This window comes from Salvelinus sp. IW2-2015, linkage group LG7 (genome assembly GCF_002910315.2).
Source record: "Salvelinus sp. IW2-2015 linkage group LG7, ASM291031v2, whole genome shotgun sequence".
NCBI lineage: Eukaryota > Metazoa > Chordata > Actinopteri > Salmoniformes > Salmonidae > Salvelinus > Salvelinus sp. IW2-2015.
In genome coordinates this window covers 11056941-11077738 of record NC_036847.1, presented here as the reverse complement: position 1 = coordinate 11077738, position 20798 = coordinate 11056941, and the positions used below count along the sequence as shown (strand labels likewise).

General features: G+C 42.2%; 1 protein-coding gene across 2 annotated transcripts; it reads left to right on the top strand.

Moving 5' to 3' along the window:
- Nucleotides 1-1617: 1617 nt before the first annotated feature.
- Nucleotides 1618-19466, top strand: stk38a (serine/threonine kinase 38a). Of its 2 annotated transcripts, none has more exons than XM_023990964.2 (13): nucleotides 1618-2189; nucleotides 5110-5246; nucleotides 6680-6731; nucleotides 8039-8161; nucleotides 8266-8349; nucleotides 8492-8615; nucleotides 8956-9110; nucleotides 9346-9448; nucleotides 11078-11139; nucleotides 11296-11413; nucleotides 12542-12761; nucleotides 13744-13838; nucleotides 14181-19466. In XM_023990964.2, the coding sequence occupies exons 2-13, from the start codon at nucleotides 5116-5118 to the stop codon at nucleotides 14318-14320; spliced, it is 1407 nt and encodes a 468-aa protein (XP_023846732.1). In that variant the 5' UTR covers nucleotides 1618-2189; nucleotides 5110-5115; the 3' UTR covers nucleotides 14321-19466. The 2 variants fall into 2 exon arrangements, with proteins under 2 accessions (XP_023846732.1, XP_023846731.1); XM_023990963.2 differs by having other exon boundaries at nucleotides 1619-2189; nucleotides 9346-9457.
- Nucleotides 19467-20798: the final 1332 nt, after the last annotated feature.

The window sequence follows — 20798 nt, the reverse complement described above, 5'->3', positions numbered from 1 at the left end:
ATGAAAAACAGCCCCAGACCATTATTCCTCATCCACCAAACTTTACAGTTGGCACTATGCATTGGTGCAGGTAGTGTTCTCCTGTCATCCGCCAAACCCAGATTCGTCAGTTGGACTGACAGATGGTGAAGCGTGATTCATCACTCCAGAGAACGCGTTTCCACTGCTCCAGAGTCCAATGGCAGCGAGCATTACACCACTCCAGCCGATGCTTGGCATTGTGCATAGTGATCTTAGGCTTGTGTGCTGCTGCTCGGCCATGGAAACCCATTTCATGAAGCTTCCAATGAACAGTTATTTTGCTGACGTTGCTTCCAGAGGCAGTTTGGAACTCGTAGTGAGTGTTGCAACCGAGGACAGACAATTTTTACGTGCTACGTGCTTCAGCACCTGGTGGCTCATTTTCTGTGAGCTTGTGTGGCCTACTACTTTGCGGCTGAGCCGTTGTTGCTCTTAGACATTTCCACTTCACAATAACACCACTTACAGTTGAGCAGGGCAGCTCTTACAGGGCAGTAATTTGCAGTATATTTAGATCAATGATTATTTCAAAAAAGGGAGAATGCATCCATGAATATATTGTAATGAAACATTCAAACAGCGCCTCGTATTATCTGATTTGCGCATGACGGAGTGGTCGTTGAGTTGCCTCTCCTCCCACAGACACATGCGTAAAACCCCTGCTTAATTGTTAATTTATCCTGCAGCCGTTAGATAGGCCTATAATTTACTTTCACTTTCCCACTGTAATTTACGATTAGCCTACAGGTTAAGGTACTGAATCTAGTGGGCCACTATAATTTTATAATGCGCTGCAAAATAGTGGTGTTGTAGCGAATTTGGAGAGCAGCTTGACATGGAACATACACACGGTTTCCAGGATCGTGTTTTATTTGGTGTGCTCACGTAGCCTACTAGCCTATAGTTGTTAGAAGGATAGTTTCCATAAGGGGGAAATACTAATGTCAGTAAAGCACCATGGACAAGATCGTTCATAGTTGCCATTATGCAAGGTGTTGGCCTAGGCTACACAGCAGAACGTTGTAGCGAATTTGTCATTGTTTTAATTGTATTACAATGTATATTGTATACATTGTTGCTTTGGCAATATTGACACAATGTTTTTCATGCCAATAAAGCAGCTTGAATTTGAATTTGAATTCGGAGGGCAGACTGACAGGGACCGAACCCCCGTTTTCTTAGCATTCAGTGACAGTTCCAAGAACGTTTTTTGTTTGTTCTCTTAACGCACCATGAAGGTTAGAATAGTGTATGCGTATAGTCTGAAATTGCCAGTTATTAGATTATTCGATTGATAAACGTGAGTGCGCAGTAACGCCTGTTTGAACGAGTGTATTAGATCAGTATATTGATGGGAAATACTTCTCTTTTAGAACATAATAACCATATTATTAAAAAGTAGGGGCAAAACAATAATATGGTTATTAGTACCGAGTTTCCTTCTTAATAAAGAAAATTCTAAATTATATTTTCACCAGGTCATCTAACTCAGGCATTTCAACGTTGACGCACACAGCAACAGTTTAACAGATTCCCGTTGTCTGTGACAGTCGCTGTTTTGTGCGACGCAGATTAGTTGGAGTGCTTGGGGAAACGAAGATGTCTGTTCTGTTGAGTTTTGATGTATAGTGTTTGTCATATAAGGTTAAGTAGGTGTGTAAGTTATCCCTTGAGATCGTTTGTTCCTAAAATACTTCAGCGTTGTAGGTGTCAAGTTTATCGGCATGTTTGCAGCAGTATGTATACGGGGAAGAGTCCAAGATGTGAGCATGATACGAAGGAATGTGTAGTTTCGGTGGAGAAAGTTGTGTCTTAGTTGTGGGGGTGCCCATGGGGCTGGAGATCAAAGGTGTCCGGTGAAAGAAAGGCATGTTGAGGTTGCTAGGGTCAGGTAGTACAGAAAGTGTCGTATGCTGAAGCAGTGTAGAGAGAGGTAGAGGAAGATGGGTACAGGGTGAGGATTCACTGTGAGTAGGCAGAGACTAAAAGAGAGAGTGACCGGAAGAAGAAGCGGTGTGGCAAATCTCAAATCGTTGCGCTTCGCCTTGTTGGCCACCAAGCGTCATGATGAGTTTAAAGCGAAAGGGAAACACAGGGTTGAGCCACACACAGCCAAGCAGAGAGAGAGAGAGAGAGAGAGAGAGAGAGAGAGAGTCATTCCTGCGAAGGTAAGATAACAGAAGACAAACTTGCTGAGAAACCGATTATAATTTTTATACGATAACACGTCTACTAGTTTTGTGACATGAAATGTTATGGTCAATATGCCCCCTCCCGTCTTCTAGTTGTCTCTTGGGCTAGTTACAGTAGTGCCAGCCAGGCATCAATGACTAACTATCAGTAGTAGTGTAGCCATTTAGCTAAGTGATATTTTCCCACTTTTAAGCTAACTGTGCTATTTTTAGCTAGCTATCTACCTTTGTTGAAGCTATGCAATCTAACCTTAGCTAGATTAAGCTAGCTACCTGGCTGTGGTTAGACAGTTTTGAAATACATATACAATGTACTTTGTTGTTGAATTTAGTACGTTTGCTTGCTAGCTAACATTACTAGGTATGTTACGTTCTGATTGGGTTTGCGGAACTAGTTAACATTACCTGGCAGCAGTAAACAGCGAGGCTAGTTAGCAAGCTGTCTTTAATGCCACAACAACACTAGTTGTTATATACCGCTAACTATCCAAGTGTGTTCCCTCAACTCCACGATGTAGATGGCTACATCACATCAATAGACATACAAACGTGTGCAAAGTCAAATATATGGGATTTGATGGCTTGGTCAAAGATACTGATAGCTAGCCGGATGGACTGGTTGTAGGCTGGTCTCTTAGCTAGCTACCTAGCTAGACACGCTTGCCTTGTTGTGACAAGTTTGATAGTGTTGGTTAACTTGGATGGTATTTTACTTTAGCTATTTAGCCAATTGTCATTCATATGTGATGAAGCTCTCCACTTTGTACTTGTCAGTGAGCTAGCCAATAACTCTAAGCGGCTTGCTGTTACCTAGCAAGCTATTTACATGCAGCTGAAGTTAACGAATGCATCTTCAGCGCAGACAGTCAACCTAAACCAGACTGAATGTGCTAGCTAGCTATAGCCATTTCTGGCTTAGCTAACTACATGACAGATTTGCAGCTAGCTAGCCTATTTTATTTGTATATATTAAGTAGCTATTTGTGAGTAAGGCATGCTTGAGTTGTTTGCATGTGTTGTAGGGGTTTCTAAACAGCTTGGACAGACAAGGTGACGTATCCTTTCTGCACAGTTTACACTCCATGATTGTGCACACAGCCTACCCCTCTCTGATTCACAGTAATGCGCACCAGAATTGGGTGCACGAAGTTGATTTACACCATCATTTTAACTGCTGTCACAATATTAGTGACCAGGCTTTATTGTAGGACTATACACATGGCGACTTTAATTCTCGTTTTATAGGACACCAGTCATTCCTTTTAATCCTTTTAATGACCTTATTCAGTGCCAACAGAATGTCTGACAGATAACTGAATTACTCTGACCTTCTAGCATCGGCAAGACACCAATCAAGGGCTTTGTATATGCTTGGAGCTCATAGGCAAATGGCAGACTCTTTCCACGTGCCCATCCTCATGCTACCTCAACCTCAAGGGTACAGTGTCCCTGTAGCGCAGCCATGTAGAACGCGCTGATTGGACATTGAGTTACAGTACAACGACTGAAAGAGACCAATTGTCTTTAACTCTTTTTGGCACCTTGTTTTAGAAAGAGCTGATCTCAGCACTTTGAAAATGTTGTAGTGAAAGTTTAAATGCAAAGTTATGACCCAGTGAAAGTGTTTGTAAGGGTATGCCTATAGGCTGGTATGTGTGAATGAAAACCAGCACAATTACAAGGACTATGAAGAATACAACTTCCTTTGGACTTGAAGTTAATCATGCCAGTGTACGCCTATTTGCAGTTCTTTCTGTCTATCATGGTTGGCAACAGGTGGCTGACGGGCTAAAACCGGCCTGCGAGTGAGCCTTATTGGTTAAAAAACACTGTAAAATCACCAGGAATTCAGCAAAAATTACTAATTTAGCATTTCTTTCACCAAATATTATCACAAATAAAATAGTGTCTCAATGTAAAATGTAATCAAAAAAAGACATCAGGATATTATTTTTGAAGATATAGATATAGTTTTGACAATATCACAGTATTGTTTATGCGTTAGTTGACTGTACCTGCACTAAAACTCCAGTCTTTTTTTCTTCTTCATGGCTTGTTCGCAATCTTTTTTTAAGTAGGGAGCCACTTTGTTTTCAGCACTTATTTCCCTGACTGATCAAAATTCATTTTCTCATGTTCTCTCATACTTCTGCAGCAGACATATGGTGATCAATATGTTTGGAATATCGAATCACAGTATCAAATCGCAATAGATATAGAATCGCGATACATTTAGTATTGTGACAATATCGTATCGTGAGGTACCTGGCAATTCCCAACCCTATCAAATAGTCTCTTTTTAAGCTCTTTTAGGTCAATTTGCAATGTACTAATTATTATAATTATGTTCTGGCCCCCTGACCATCCATTTCGACAAAAATAGGCCCGTGGCTGAATCTAATTGCCTACTCCTGGTCTAGAACAGTGGTTCTAAATCCTGGTCCTGGGAACCAGTTTTTGCCTTTGCACTAAAATCATCAAAGCTTGACGAGGAGTTGATCATTTGAATCAACTGTGTAGTGTTAACGCAAAAACAAACATTTGCACCCCTTTGGGGCTCCAGGACCAGGATTGAGAACAAGTGGTCTGCAGGATAAAGGCTGCTTAATTGATAAAGGCTGCTTAATTGCAAAACAAATCAAGTTATGTCACATGCGCCGAATACAACAGGTGTAAACCTTACTGTGAAATGCTTACTTGCAAGCCCTTAACCAACAATGCAGTTAAAAATTTTTTTTGACTAAATAAACTAAAGGAAAAAATAAAAGAGCAACAATACAATAACGAGGCTATATACAAGGGGTACCGGTACCGAGTCAATGTGCGGGGGTACAGGTTAGTTGAGGTAATACATGTGGGTAGGGGTAAAGTCCCTCCTTTCCTGTGCATCCCTTAGGTAACCATGGCAATGATGGGCCAGAGTTCCTGCTCCTCGATGAGTAACCACACCAAGGAGCGTGTGACCATGGCCAAAGTAACCCTGGAGAACTTCTACAGCAACCTTATCGCCCAACACGAGGAGAGAGAGATGAGGTAGGCCTCCGACTGCACACGCATGCACCCGTCTGGGCTGAGCCAATGGGCAGCGTTCTACCAATGCTTTCCACCGACAGCCATCTTTTCCAATTTCTCTATTGCTACATTCTTCGTATGCGTTATGACATTCAAGGTGGCGGTTGCTAACTTTGGTATTTGTGCTTTATGAATGTGTTAGCTGACGATTTAGACTAAGAAATGGTGGCCACTGCATTATTTCTGTAGAAGATATTTACATTTTAACAGTAGCTTTTCCCTCCCGTTTTTCTTTTTATATTGGGCTGATGACACTTGTCTGTCTTGCTTGGTAGGCCTCTTTGCTCTTTCTAAATGCAAATTGTCTGCGGTCTTTCATGTTACCTCCCTGGCTCTCTTTGATGGAAACCACACCCTGTCTGTGTGCGCTCTAGCACACTGAGATCATTTCAGTTTCGAGATAAAAACAACTGATGTGTGAAGAATGTGTGGCACTGACTGGGGGCTTTTTTAAAACTTGTGATCTTGGAAAAAGTAGGCAGAGGTTGAGTGCAATAAACCAGAATGTTTCACAAATTCTTGACATGATTTCAAAGTATATGTGTGTGTGTAATATATATATTCATGTCAAGATATATACACACACACACATATACTTTGAAATCATGTCAAGAATATATATATATAATTAGTAAATGACCATTTCTGTTCAAACACTGTTACCTGAGTAATGATCAAACAAGCAGCTGATGGTGAAGACATGGCAGTTGGCTATTGTCAAGTAGCGGTCTGAGTCGGTTTCGCCCTCATGGCCACAGGAGGACCTTGTTTGTGTCGACTTCAAGAGGAAACTGATAAACAGTGAACATGACACACAGTGGCACCAATCCAACCCCTACTAGCAGATAGCCCTATTAATATCACTGGCAACCAAAGGTTACTCGGTGGTCTCTTATCTCAGCGGCTTCAGAGCAGAGAAGGAAATGACACTACTAATATGTAAGTCCCTGGGTCGCATTCATTAGTGCACACTGTAGCAAATAATTTTGCAACGGAACACGAAAACAAGCAATTCTTATGTTCTGTGTTGTTCCTAGTGAATACGACCCTGATGTTGTGGTGATGGTGTTGATCCATAGAAAGCATGTGGGCATAAGGACCGAACGACACCGGTCTGTGTTTTTCTGGAAGGATACTGCTCAATGACGCAATAAAACTCTTAGTCCCTTACACATTTTGCTCGATAAGCCAGTGAAGGTTACTCTTTCTCTCAAGGTAGAGATGTGTGGCTGTGTTTATATGGTGCACTTAATTGGTGTTAAAGGAGAATACGTATGTGGCTCAGCTGGAACCATTCGCCACTCAAAGCAGGGTTGATACTTTGTTCAAGAACAGACACAACACCATACACATTAGTTGAATGAAAGTGAATTATTTTTGCATTTCTGTTCCAGGCAGCAGAAGTTGGAAAAGGTGATGGACCAAGAGGGCTTGGTTGATGAAGAGGTGAGGTTGTGTACTCGGGCACACACCCGGGTTTCCGTAATGAAAATGTTTTGCTGGAGATTTGACCGGCAACATTTAAAAATTTACCGTACATTTAAAACATTTCCTGGACCCTTATGCATTGAGTGCATAATTTTATTAGGGCGTCCACCCACAGTGCCCTGAATGACAAATCATATTTAGCATGTGGGAATTCATATTAACAGAACATGCAAGTCTAGATTGGAACGGTGAGCTGTCCTTACTGAATTCTGATGTGCACTTTGAACATGTTAGAATTTACTTTTCCTCAGCCAACAAGATGAGTAACTGACATTGGCTAGCGATTTTGCTGTTAATCTACTATAGTAGAAAAGTTTAAGCTACCTATTGTATTGGTCAGCTTATCGAGAAATGGTTTATTCCAAAAACACTGGGACGATGGATCCTAAATTCATACAACAAGTAGACCTAGGCTACATAAAAAATAAATAACTTAAAAAGCTATGAGTCTGATGCAACAGATCAGAACATTTAGCTTAATGTTGAATAACTATTTCTTCACATAAGCGCAGCAATGTGGACAAGGCAGTAGACTCCAGTCTAATGGTAGTTCCATAATGCAATTAGCGGGAAAACAATGAAGTATATGTTTTCAAAATGCATACTGCCTCCATCTCATTGCAAAGTGGTGTGTGACGTGCTGATGAAGCCTGCCTTCCATTGCCATTTGATGCAGCGTTCAAAACAACTCAAATCTCAGGCTTCAGTGCATTCAAGACAACTGGGAATAAAACAAGTTCCGACTGGGGTGGAAATCGTTATGAATAGTCTTCAACTCGTAATTCCAACTCTGGAATCGGGCCTCTTTCTAGCGCTCAGATTTTCCGACCTGAAGATCACTGACATCATGATTTGACCACGTGTTTTTGAGTTCCCAGTTGTCTTGAAAGCACCACAAGATGCTGCGCTTACGCTGTCTGACAGATTTCCCACTCAAAGGCTCTCTATTCTGTACGCATGTGATAAGGTAACGAATATGCTGTACACGCGCCAGTTTAATTCCACTACATTATGCAAATAACCTATAGACTTTTAAGCATCACCAGTCAAATGTATTTCCATCAATGAATAGGCTAAAAAGCATTATTTCACAATGGGATTTCTTTTCCTTCTCCTGGGCAATTGGCCGGTGCCAATTTTATTTATCTGCTTTTCAATATATTTTTCTGACAAAAGCCAGCTATTACCGGCTAACGGAAACCCTGACAGACACACACAAACTTTTGACATGTTCACACTAACCATTTCCCCCTCTACCTGTGCAGAAGTGTATCCGGCGTTCTCAGCACGCCAGGAAAGAGACAGACTTCCTGCGTCTCAAACGAACCCGCCTGGGCCTGGAAGACTTTGAGTCCCTCAAGGTGATTGGCCGAGGAGCTTTTGGAGAGGTAGGCATCATCCCTTTAGTATAAACGTCTTTTATGTAGCCTTTCAGAGTTTCAGCTTATTATTCATTACATTATTCGCACGTTCTGGTCCTCTTTGTCCCCAGGTGCGTCTGGTGCAGAAAAAGGACACAGGCCATGTGTACGCTATGAAGATCCTCCGTAAGGCTGACATGCTGGAGAAGGAACAGGTGAGGAGGAAGGAGTAGGGGAGGTATACATTGATGGCCAGTAATTTCTCTCAAATGTCCAAAGCAGTGTCTTTGATACAAACATGAGTGCCTGTCATGCAATTGAGAAAGAAAATGTATGGTGCCGTGCGTGTATTCTTAGGTGGGTCACATCCGTGCCGAGCGAGACATTCTGGTGGAGGCAGACAGCCTGTGGGTGGTCAAGATGTTCTATAGCTTCCAGGACAAGATGAACCTCTACCTCATCATGGAGTTCCTGCCTGGCGGTACGACCCCCCCCCCATGCGAGTCTTGCATGTGTAAGACCTTGGGGCTTGTATTCATAGTGTTTCAGAGTAGGAGTGCCTACTCCACTCGACTCAGCCAAAACTGATCCAAACTCGGCACTCCTAATCTGAGACACTTTGTGAATACGATCCCAGTAATGAGAAGCAATGTTGCAGAAAAACCCGTTTTGTATAGAACAAGCAACCTGCCATCGTCCAAAATAAACAATTCTGTGCAGCACATTTATCTGTAATTCCACCAAAACAAACTGCCTCACTGAATACGCCTCAAAGTCCAGTTGCAATGTGGTAATTTTTAACATGCCGCTGCCCCCTACAGGTGACATGATGACCCTGCTCATGAAGAAGGATACTCTGACTGAGGAGGCCACTCAGTTCTACATCGCTGAGACAGTGATAGCCATCGACTCCATCCACCAACTAGGCTTCATCCACAGAGACATCAAACCTGACAACCTGCTACTAGACTCCAGGGTGCGTTTGAGCAGACTTGGAGACACATAAATATGAGCTCAGATTGGTGGTTTGGTTAAAGTGCACAACTGGGTCGAATTCACAAGGGAACAAACTGAAGAAAACGGACTGAACTTGTCCAATAAGAAATGCTTGTTTTCATTTTGTGGTGCAGAAGGTTTTGCTTTGGTGTGCAGTAATGAATATGATCCTGTACTGAAGGTGCCTTGATTGTTGTGCTTTTTGATTGTTCCAGGGCCATGTGAAGCTGTCTGACTTTGGTTTATGCACGGGTCTGAAGAGGGCCCATCGTACGGAGTTCTACAAGAACCTCAACCACAGCCTCCCCAGTGACTTCAGTAAGCAAAGTCAGGCATCTCCAATCAATCCATTACTTTACATACTAACACCCTGTATCAATGTTAAAGCCACAATCTGGAGTTTGTGTCTGAGCCCTTATAGTTGTTGAGATTGACATGATATTTGGAAGCATATTTTGGAGCTACACTTTGTTTGCAAACATTCAAATGACAATGACGTAATATTTGGGTTATGATAGAGTAAAACGGATGCACTAAGCTCAAAAGGAATTTATAAATTCTATTAATTGGAAATGTATTTGAACAGTAGGAAATGTCCCAGATTGAGCCTTTTTAATGATTCTCTACAAACCTGGTTCTGATTTCAAATGTGCTTTTTTTTTTTTAAGGTAAGAACTTAGATTTGTTTTTAGGTATGTTTTATATTATATAAAGGTGTTTTACCAGTGTGTACATATTTTTGTTGTTGCATGTTACAATCCTTACTAACAAATTCATTGAATATATCCTGACTGTAAATCACTGGATTAGAGCTGATAAATGACAAGGCAAAAACAGGTTTTTAGAAATGTTTGCAAATGTATAAAAAAATCTTAAATATCACATTTTACGTAAGTATTCAGACCCTTTACTCAGTATTTTGTTGAAGCACCTTTTGCAGCGATTACAACCTCGAGACTTTGGAATTGCGCTACAAGCTTGGCACCTGTATTTGGGGAGTTTCTCCCATTCCTCTTTGCAGAGCCTCTCAAGATCTTTCAGGTTGGATGGGGAGTGTTAATGCACAGCTATTTTCAGGTCTCTCCAGAGATGTTCAATCGGGTTCAAGTCCAGTCTCTGGCTGGGCCACTCAAGGCCATTCAGAGACTTGTCCCGAAGCCACTCCTACTTTGTCTTGGCTGTGCTTCGGGTTGTCGTCCTGTTGGAAGGTGACCCTTCACCCCAGTCTAAGGTCCTGAGCGCTCTGAAGTAGGTTTTCATCATGGATCGCTCTGTACTTTGCTCCGTTCATCTTTGCTTCGATCCTGACTAGTCTCCCAGTCCCTGCCGCTGAAAAATATCCCCTCAGCATGATGCTAGCACCAGGTTTCCTCCAGACATGACACCTGGCATTCAAGCCAAAGAGTTCAATCTTGGTTTCATCAGACCAGAGAATCTTGTTTTTCATGGTCTGAGAATCCTTTTGGTGCTTTTTGGCAAACTCCAAGCGGGCTGTCATGGCTACCGTTTGGCCACTCTACCACAGACAAACTCTGGAGCTCGGTCAGTGACCATTGGGTTCTTGGTCACCTCCCTGACTAATGCCCTTCTCCCTTGATTGCTCAGTTTTGGATGATCAATGGAAACAGGATGCACCTGAGCTTAATTTCAAGTCTCAAGGAAAAGGGTCTGAATACTTATTTACATAAGGTATTTCTGTTTTGAATTTTTTATATATAAAAAAACTGTTCGCTGTGTCATTATGGGGTATTGTGTAGATTGAGAATGTTTATAAAAAAAAAAAAAAAGTTATCCATTTTAGAAAAAGACTAACGTAACGAAATGCGTAAAGTGTAGGCGTCTGAATACTTTCCGTATGCACTGTATCTTAACCTGCAGGTGAGTTAAACCGGTTTAACCAGTATGTAAGTTGCATCATTTTATAGAACTGTTCATTCTTCTTTACAGCATTCAATAACATGAACTCAAAGAGGAAAGCAGAGACATGGAAGAGGAACAGGAGACAGCTGGTGAGAAAATAAAGCTAGATAGGAAGGCAGCATATTCTACACACTCACACTTGTATTGGCGTGGTCTTGTAGTCACATTTATACAATACTATGAAGCCTTGAATCAAGTTTAAAAAATAAATAAATAAATTGATACTGTCTTTGCTCTCCCTTTAGGCCTTCTCTACTGTGGGCACCCCTGACTACATCGCCCCAGAAGTCTTCATGCAGAACGGATACAACAAGCTCTGTGATTGGTGGAGCCTGGGAGTCATCATGTATGAGATGCTGATAGGTGAGATCTCATTGACATGTTCTACTTGGAGCCTCCTCAAAGCCATTGATGGTAGTTTTTGGAAATTCTTTCAAACATACACTACATGACCAAAAATCTGTGTACACCTGCTCGTCGAACATCTCATTCCAAAATCATGGGCATTCATATGGAGTCGGTCCCCCCCCTTTGCTGCTATAATTTCTATATGGACCTCGCTTGCTGAACGGGTGCATTGTCATGCTGTAACAGGAAAGGGCCTTCCCCAAACTGTTGCCACAAAGTTGGAAGCACAGAATGTAATTGTAGCATTAAGATTTCCCTTCACTGAAACTAAGGGGCCTAGCCTGAACCATGAAAAACTGCTCCAGACCATTATTCCTCCACCAAACTTTACAGTTGGCACTCTCCATTGTGGCAGGTAGCGTTCTCCTCACATCCGCCAAACCCCGATTCGTCCGTCAGACTGCCAGATGGTGAAGTTTGATTCATCACTCCTGAACATGTGTTTTCACTGCTCCAGAGTCCAGTGGCGGCGAGCGTTACACTACTCCAGCTGCCGCTTGGCATTGCGCGTGATGAGCTTAGGCTTGTGTTCGGTTACTCGGCCATGGAAAGCCACTTCATGATGCTCCCGACGAACACTTATTGTGCTGACGTTGCTTCGAGGCAGTTTGGAACTCAGTAGTGAGTGTTGCAACCGAGGACAGGCTATTTTCGCACGCTTCAGCACTTGGCGGTCCCGTTCTGTGGGCTTGTGTGGCCTACCACTTTGCGGCTGAGCTGTTGTTGCTCCTTGATGTTTCTACTTCACAATAACAGCACTTACAGTTAACCCGGAGCAGCTCTAGCGCAGCAGAAATTTGACCAACTGACTTGTTGGAAAGGTGGCATCCTATGACGATGCCACGTTGAAAGTCACTGAGCACTTCAGTAATTCCATTCTACTGCCAATGATTGTCTATGGAGATTGCATGGCTGTGTGCTTGATTTTATACACCTGTCAGCAACAGGTGTGGCTGAAACAGCCGAAGGGGTGTCCACATACTTTTGTGTGTCTAATATAGTGCCATCACAAAATGATGCCATTCCTATGCATTTGGCCATGCCTGGCTAATGTGTTGATTCCTTGTGTGTATTATGCTCCAGGCTATCCCCCGTTCTGCTCGGAGACCCCCCAGGAGACCTACAGGAAGGTGATGAACTGGCGGGAAACACTGACCTTTCCCCCGGAAGTGCCCATCTCCGAGAAGGCCAAGGACCTCATCCTCAGGTTTTGCTGCGAAGAGGAGCACAGGATTGGAGCGACGGGGGTGGAGGACATCAAGGGCAACGCATTCTTCGAAGGGGTGGACTACGACCACATCAGGTAGGAGGGCTTAAAAGAATAGTTCACTACTTTTTTTTTTTTGTTGGTGTGTGCAGATCTGCCAAAGTGCATGCATTTTGTATACCATGCATGCAATTTGAGGTCAAAGTACCATGGTACAAAAAACTACTCTATATTATGTAGCAATTGGCATGTTGTGTTTTTTGACTCAACCGTCTGAAGTTGTAGTGGAGTCAGGACTTGGGCGAGAACATGGAGATCTGAAACAAGCTCATATAGGTCTAGTTCAGTTGTTTCATATTCCAAATAGCCTACTGTAAACTAGACTACTACATTGCATCCAGTAATTAAATGTCTAGAGGCTAACCACAAAGACACCTATTTAATTAGAATAATCATTACCCCTAAATGTTACCTAGAAAAATATGAAAGTGTCATTAAGACCACCTCAATTTTAATTTAGGATCAAACCCAAAACTTCTGTGTTGGCTACAGTTTTTGATATCATTTAAGACTGTATGTTTCAGGAAATGGCAGTTACATGTTTTTCAAATGCAAAATTCTCCAACTTTAAGTTGACTGCCCCCCTCCGGACCTCCCCCATATCCCGTCAAAAAAAAGCCCTGATTGTATGTAAAAAAGTATATCTAGCTAGCTACTGAAGAGCAGCCAAGTACCCATAAGTCTATCTGTATAGCCTACTATTCCTATGGAGACAGTCTTCTGCCAACATCATTATTAGGCAAAACATGAATTAGCCTGCTCCTATTATTTGAGCATTGTAGTTGCGTGTGCTGTGAAGTGGTACTCTTAAAAATGATTCAAGGTTGGCAGGTCTGTGTATTTTCATCCAAACCATTTTTTTTTAAAAATAAAAAAAAGTTTATTAGCTGGTTATTTACCAACCTCCATAATCTCCTGGCTAGCATTTTCTGACAATGTAGCGGTGCATAAAAAAAACTTTTAAAAACTGGTGAGAACAGTCCCGTTGTAAAACCAGAGTCCCGTGTTGTCCCTACAGAGAGAGGCCCGCTGCCATTCCCATCCAGATCAAAAGCATCGACGACACGTCCAACTTTGACGAGTTCCCAGACTCCGATATCCTCCAGCCAACAGGTACGTTGCTTATTGTCACAACACCAGTGGCTGTCAGTAGTCATAGATCGACAGTATCATGTTCATTAGGTCCCTCCCCGTTTTTTGGTTCCTTCTGTTCTGTTTGGTTCCTAGAGTAAACGGTAAACATTTTCCCTTGCAAAATGTTTTGCAATAGTCTGCGACTAATGAATACACCCCTGGTAGTCCCTCCCAGGTTGTCAGTTTTCTTTCATTTGGTACCTAATAAACACAGCCCTGGTCAACCACCTTGAAACAAGGCTGTCTTTAAAAAAAAAAATGTATCCTTTTGTTTTCCTCCATTGCCCTGTGTGAAATAATCCCTTTACTTTTCCTCCTCAGCTGCCCCTGTGGTGTCTAACCATTCTGAGGCAGACCTGAAGAACAAGGACTGGGTCTTCATCAACTACACCTACAAGCGCTTCGAGGGCCTCACAGCCCGAGGGACCATCCCCTCCTACATGAAGACAGGGAAGAGATGAATAATTTCTTTGTTCACTCACTCTACCTGCCCCTCAGACTGGCATTCAAAAGGAATACACCATGGAGCCCAGCGACCACTCCTCTAGCTCCAAACTCCAAAAGAAACTAAATTAGCCTTGTTTTGGGCCCTTCCTGCTGAAGGGACGTTCCTCCTTCCCTTGCATGGGACTTGTTGAAGGGCTCTGTGTAGAGAAGTGTGGCCTACTCCAACTCTAGTCTGTGTCGATCAAAAAAAAATTGCCAGTATAGTGCTGGAAGATATGGATGGTGTTCCCATTACACTGTCTGCAGGCTCAATTCTTCATGGAATAATTGTTTTTCTACATGGAAACTCAAATGCTGTTCCACCCCAGTATTTAATTTCCCATAGCTTTCTTAAAAGTGGGATCCACCGAAGAGCAGTCTTGGAGATGTTATTGCCTTAGTTTGGGGAACATCTCTCATAGATCTCCACTAGCATCGGTCCAACTCGGCCAAGACTGATTCTCTATGCTTCATTATTCCACAGGAACGAACCAAGATACCAGCATAACCGGTCACCCTAGGGGCCAGAGCCCGTTGTCACACCAGCGGACCACACTCAACTGGCTATACCCGCATTCCTTCACCCCCTCCCCCCGTCATAAACGGGCTTTGAAGTCTTAGCGGAGCGGCCAATTATCAAGGGACTGGGATCCAATATGTCTCGCTTTTCTGTCAAAGGGCTAGCTTTACTCTCTTCAGTCCTTTTTCAACAAGAGAAAAATGTTGCTCCACACACAATTGAATTCTCCATCTTTAGAAATGAGTTCCCCCTATTAAAATCATTAGAAATGGAGTGTCATTTGATGGGAACTAATGACTTTTTAGTGAGCTCTCTGAAGCATCTTGGGTGCTTGTGCTTCCGACAGGCTGCCTGTTGCAACAAGACAACTCTTAACCAAAGACACTGAGATTATTATTTTAGGGTTTCAATGTAATTGCTTTGTCCCCATGTAATTGTCACTTCAATACCATCAATGGTAGAGCTGTTTTTATACATGGATTTATGCAAGTGTTTATAGCAATAGAATCACCTCTGGAATATGATTCCATTTGAAATGGAACTACACCTCCCAGAAGCCCACTTGTTTAGATTCATTCTTGATTTGACAATCATCCACTTTTGAAGGGTAGCATTCATGCTGTCCTGAGTTTATTATTTGCCAATAATCTGTTATAGCTCTAACTTTTTCTGGAATTGCATGTCCTTTAGCTAGAGCGCACAGTCAAATGCAAAAATTTGCGCCTACCGACCATTTCTTTGGTTTACTTTTCAATGGACCTTTTGTGGTAGGGGAGCTAGAAGTAAGGCCAAGACAATCAGTATAGTGCTTCTGTTTGTTCTCTCTTTCATTTTTTAAATATATTTTTTTACTTCCTGACCATTGGTCTGTAGGGGCTTGGTAGGTGAGGTGGCAGGCAGCGCAAGTTGGTTCAGTGGAGCTGGAAGGAACGGGGAATAGAAAAGGAGCACCTTTTTAGATTGAGTGACACTCAGGGTCTGTGTACTCTGACCCCAGGTTCAGATCATTCACGTCACCTTTCACTTCCTGTCTTGTCTATAGTTTCCTCTTGCTGTCGCTTGTTTTTTTTTCTTAGCAACTGAGCTTTGAGTAACATTTTAAACATTGCATTTGTCTGAAGTGTTGTCAAGGATATGTCACCTGGAAGTTCCTTACTTTTCAAGAGGTGTGAGGGAGAAACTCTGACCTTAACTCTACCCAGGGCTATATGTGACTGTCCTTAAAACAAAATCCCAAATGCTGTGTCATTTTGAATTGAATGTAATCCCAAGGTGTAGTGGCAGATTAATTTCATGCCATGTTAATTCCAAAATGCTGAATGGAATGTAGCCAAAGCTACCATTAGTGGTAGGTTTCTGTCACACAGGGAAGATGTCATCTGGTCTTTTCTTAAATCCCTGTATGGTGTTCTGGGTAGTTTAGAGTACTTGCTGAAATTGAATAGCCAGATAATTTATTTTTTACAACTGAGCGACAGCTGGTTTGAGACTGGTCTCTAACATTTTACTGATGCTTGATGTCCAAATGATTCTGTAATGCCGGGTTTAAAAACTATTTGGGCGGATGAGGTGGGAAAGTGCATATGAGTTTTTAAATAATTGTATTAATTTATGCTGCTTGGTGTGTGTGTGTGATTTGCTTGTCTTCAGAGGAATGGTTGATATGCTCAGTAAAAATGATGTTTGATTATCCCACACTGCTAACCTCAAGTTATTTTGTAGATGTCACCCAACGGTGTGTATGCTGTTCTTTTTCTCGAAGGCATACATTGTGTGTGCGTGCCAGTCAAAAGTTTGGACACACCTACTCATTCAAGGGTTTCTTTATTTTTTACAATTTTCTACATTGTAGAATAGTAGTGACGGCATCAAAACTATGAAATAACACATGGAATTATGTAGTAACCAAAAAATATTTGAGATTCTTAAAAGTAGACATTCTTTGCCTTGACGACAGCTTGGCATTCTCAACCAGCTTCAACGGTAATGCTTTTCCAACAGTCTTGAAGGAGTTCCCACATGCTGAGCTGCTTTTCCTTCACTGCGTTCCAACTCATCCCAAACCATCTCAATTGGGTTGAATTCAGCTGATTGTGGAGGCCAGGTCATCTGACACAGCACTCATCACACTCCTTGGTCAAATAGCCCTTACACAGCCTGGAGGTCCATTGTCCTGTTGAAAAAAAACAATTATAGTTCCACTAAGCCCAAACCAGATGGGATGGTGTATTGCTGCAGAATGCTGTGGTAGTCATGCTGGTTAAGTGTGCCTTGAATTCTAAATAAATTAGTATCACCAGCAAAGCACCATCACACCTCCATGCTTCACGGTGGGAACCACACGTGGAGATCATCCGTTCACCTACTCTGCGTCTCACAAAGACACTGCGGTTGGAACCAAAAATCTCACATTTGGACTCAGACTGAAGGACAGACTTCCACCGGTCTAATGTCTATTGCTCGTGTTTCTTGTCCCAAGCAAGTCTTCTTTTTGGTGTCCTTTTAGTAGTGGTTTCTTTACAGTAATTTGACCATGAAGGCCTGATTCACGCAGTTGACGTTGAGATGTCTGTTACTTAATCTGAAGCATTTATTTGGGCTGCAATCAGTGAGTGGTGAAGCTGGTAACTAATGAACGTATCCTCTGCAGCAGGGGTAACTCTGGGTCTTCCTTTCCTGTGGCGGACCTCAGAGCCAGTTTCATCACAGCGCTTGTTTTGTTTTTTTCTCGGCTGCACTTGAAGAAACTTTCAAAGTTCTTGGTGTTCCGTATTCACTGACTTTCATGTCTTAAAGTAAGGATGGACTGTAATTTCTCCTTGCTTATTTGAGCTGTTCTTGCCATAATATGGACTTGGTTAAAGACCAAATAGGGCTATCTTCTCAATACCACCCCTACCTTGTCACAACAACTGATTGGTTCAAACACATTAAGGAAAGAAATCCCACAAATTAACTTAACAAGGCACACCTGTTAATTGAAAAGCATTCCAGGTGAAGCTGTTTGAGAGAATGCCAAGAGTGCGCAAAGCTGTCATCAAGGCAAAGGGTGGCTACTTTTGAAGGATTTAAAATGTTTTGATTTGTTTACCACTTTCTTTTGAATACTACATGATTCCATATGTGTTATTTCATAGTTTTGATGTCTTCACTATTATGCTACAATGTAGAAAATAGTCAAAGTAAACTCTTGAATGAGTAGGTGTCAACTTTTGGTGTGTGTGACCATTTAATCAAAAGTAGGGGGTTGTATTTAATGTGTGTGTATATTTGACAATGAATAACTAACCCTGCACTTAATGCCTGTCTGATTTGTACAGCAAAGGAATGGGCACCTCTTAAATCTTTCGTCTTTAGAGTTTTGTAGTGAGCATTTCTACAGTGTTTGTTTTGATGGACCAGTGGAATTAATGCAATTTCACTGGTTGAACAAGCAAGCTAGCCATGTGCAGGACTTATACATTTTCTTCTGGAAATTGTTTTGACTACAAAATAACCACAACTTAAATTGGCACTTTTCTGTAGTTCTATGAGGTGGAATAATGGAAACGCTGTGAACAAAAGGCTTGAATATGAATTATTCCTAATTTGGATTTCACATTTTGCTACTCAACCGATTCAGACTCTTAAGTGGAAGCATTTTAATTTTTTCCCCATCCAAACAGAAGGGTGAGGTTATCCATTTTTGGCTTTTGTGCAAGGCTAACCTCCACAACAAAGGAGGCTAGGGGGAAAGTTAGCAGGACCAACCAGTTTCTCAAGCCCCATCATGAAGTCACCCAGTCATTGCTCTGTCATCACTCAATATTCTGAAGAATTTCTTACAGGGCTGAGTTGTCATGTATGCTAGTTTAAACAGCAGAAACTAGTCTTGTAATAGAATTTACCTTCCAGCTGTGGAAACTGTAGTCCTCAATTCCACCAGGGTTTTCAGAGAATTCCTTACCAATGTTCCACAAAGGCACTAGGCAGTATCCCTAAGCTAGTAATAGCCTACTTGTACCATAGAGGCTGAGGAACCGACAACGCTACATGTTCGAGATGTGCAGGGTGTTCTGTTAATTTGATTCACACACCATGCAGCCTTTTGAATATGGTAGCCACTTAACATTGATCATACAGCAACTTTTAACCCAATCTGACGTCTGCATTGGCCGTGCAGCATTTACGGGGATATGGTCTCTGCAGAAGTCAGGGAATTCATACTTCGCCGAGCAATGCAAAGCTTTTGTTAAGGAAGTGAGTTTGTTTATACAGAACCTCCCGCCCTCACCTACCGTCAACCAATCATGTAAATGTGGAGCTATACGGAGCCCTCTGCATTGTTACAAAATTTGGGAGGCACAAGGCGATGCAGTACGGCGCTCAATTTGGCCTCTGCATGCCTCCGGAGGATCCGCAATTGCGTCACACCATCCATACCGCGCCTCCGACCACGTTTTCGAATCAGGCTTAAATTGGCTTTTAGTTGTATTGTTTCTCCCTTCAAAGAGCACATTTAGCCAGTCAATGGCAGTCCGCTTGTTTCACTGATGGTAGCAATACTGACCTGCACTATGGTGGTAGATTTGAACAGCATTAAATAAAACCCCTATGTTGAACTTATTTTTTTTCATTCCTTGTCTGTAGGGGTACAGTTGGTTTAGATTAGTGAAGAAATTTCAGTTTTAGGGTTTCCCCCTAGATTGCAGTTTTGTAACTGCAGTCGACTGGTATTTGATGCAGTAATTGCAGAATAACTGCAGTGTAAAGAGATTCCTCCTTTCCTCGCGAAGGATGCTCCGGTGTATCCTACCGTTTTGAAATCAGCCATAACTTCTCTGAAACAGCTCGTATTCATCAAAGTATGTACACATTAAAAAATAAAAATTGTGCCACCTTTTCTCTATAGAATGTCTAACACATCTAGTTAAATGTATTGTTACGACTTTACCCATGTATTTTTGGATTCCACCCGTCTAACTGTAATTTGTCTGATACACTATGGAGAAGGAGTTGTAAGAAACAAGTGCATTTGTTCCCACATTTCCTCTCCTAGTTTCCGTCCCTCTGAAGGTTTCAAAAGGGAGGGGGTGATGTGCATTCGGAAAGTATTCAGGCCCCTTCACTTTTTCAACATTGTTACATTACAGCCTTATTCTAAAATTGATTAAATTGTTTTTAACCTCATCAATCGACTCAATACCCCATAATGACAAAGCAAAGACAGGTTTTTAGAAATGCTTGCAAATGTATTAGAAATGGGAAAAAAAGATCACATTTTACATAAGTATTCAGACCCTTTACTATACTTTGTTGAAGCACCTTTGGCAGTGACTATAGCCTCGAGTCTTCTTGGGTAAGAAGCTACAAGCTTCGCACACCTGTATTAGGGAAGTTGCTCCCATTCCTCTCTGCAGATCCTCTCAAGCTCTGTCAGGTTGGATGGGGTGCATTGCTGGCACAACTATTTTTCAGGTCTCTCCAGAGATGTTCGATCGGGTTCAAATCTAGGCTCTGGCTGGTCCACTCAAGGACATTCAGAGACTTGTTCCAAAGCCACTCCTGCGTTGTCTTGGCTGTGTGCTTAGGGTCATTGTCCTGTTGGAAGGTGAACATTCGCCACAGTCTGAGGTCCTGAGTGCTCTGGAGCAGGTTTTCATCAAGGATCTCTCTGTACTTTGCACCGTTCATCTTTCCCTCGATCCTGACTAGTCTCCCAGTCCCTGCCGCTGAAAAACATCCCCACAGCATGATGCTACCGCCACCATTCTTCACCGTAGGGATGGTGCAAGGTTTCCTCCAGACATGACACTTGGCATTCAGGCCAAAGAGTTCAATCTTAGTTTCATCAGACCAGAGAATATTGTTTCTCATGGTTTGAGAGTCTTCAGGTGCCTTTTGGCAAACTCCAAGCGGGCTGTTATGTTTATTTTACTGAGGAGTATCTTCCG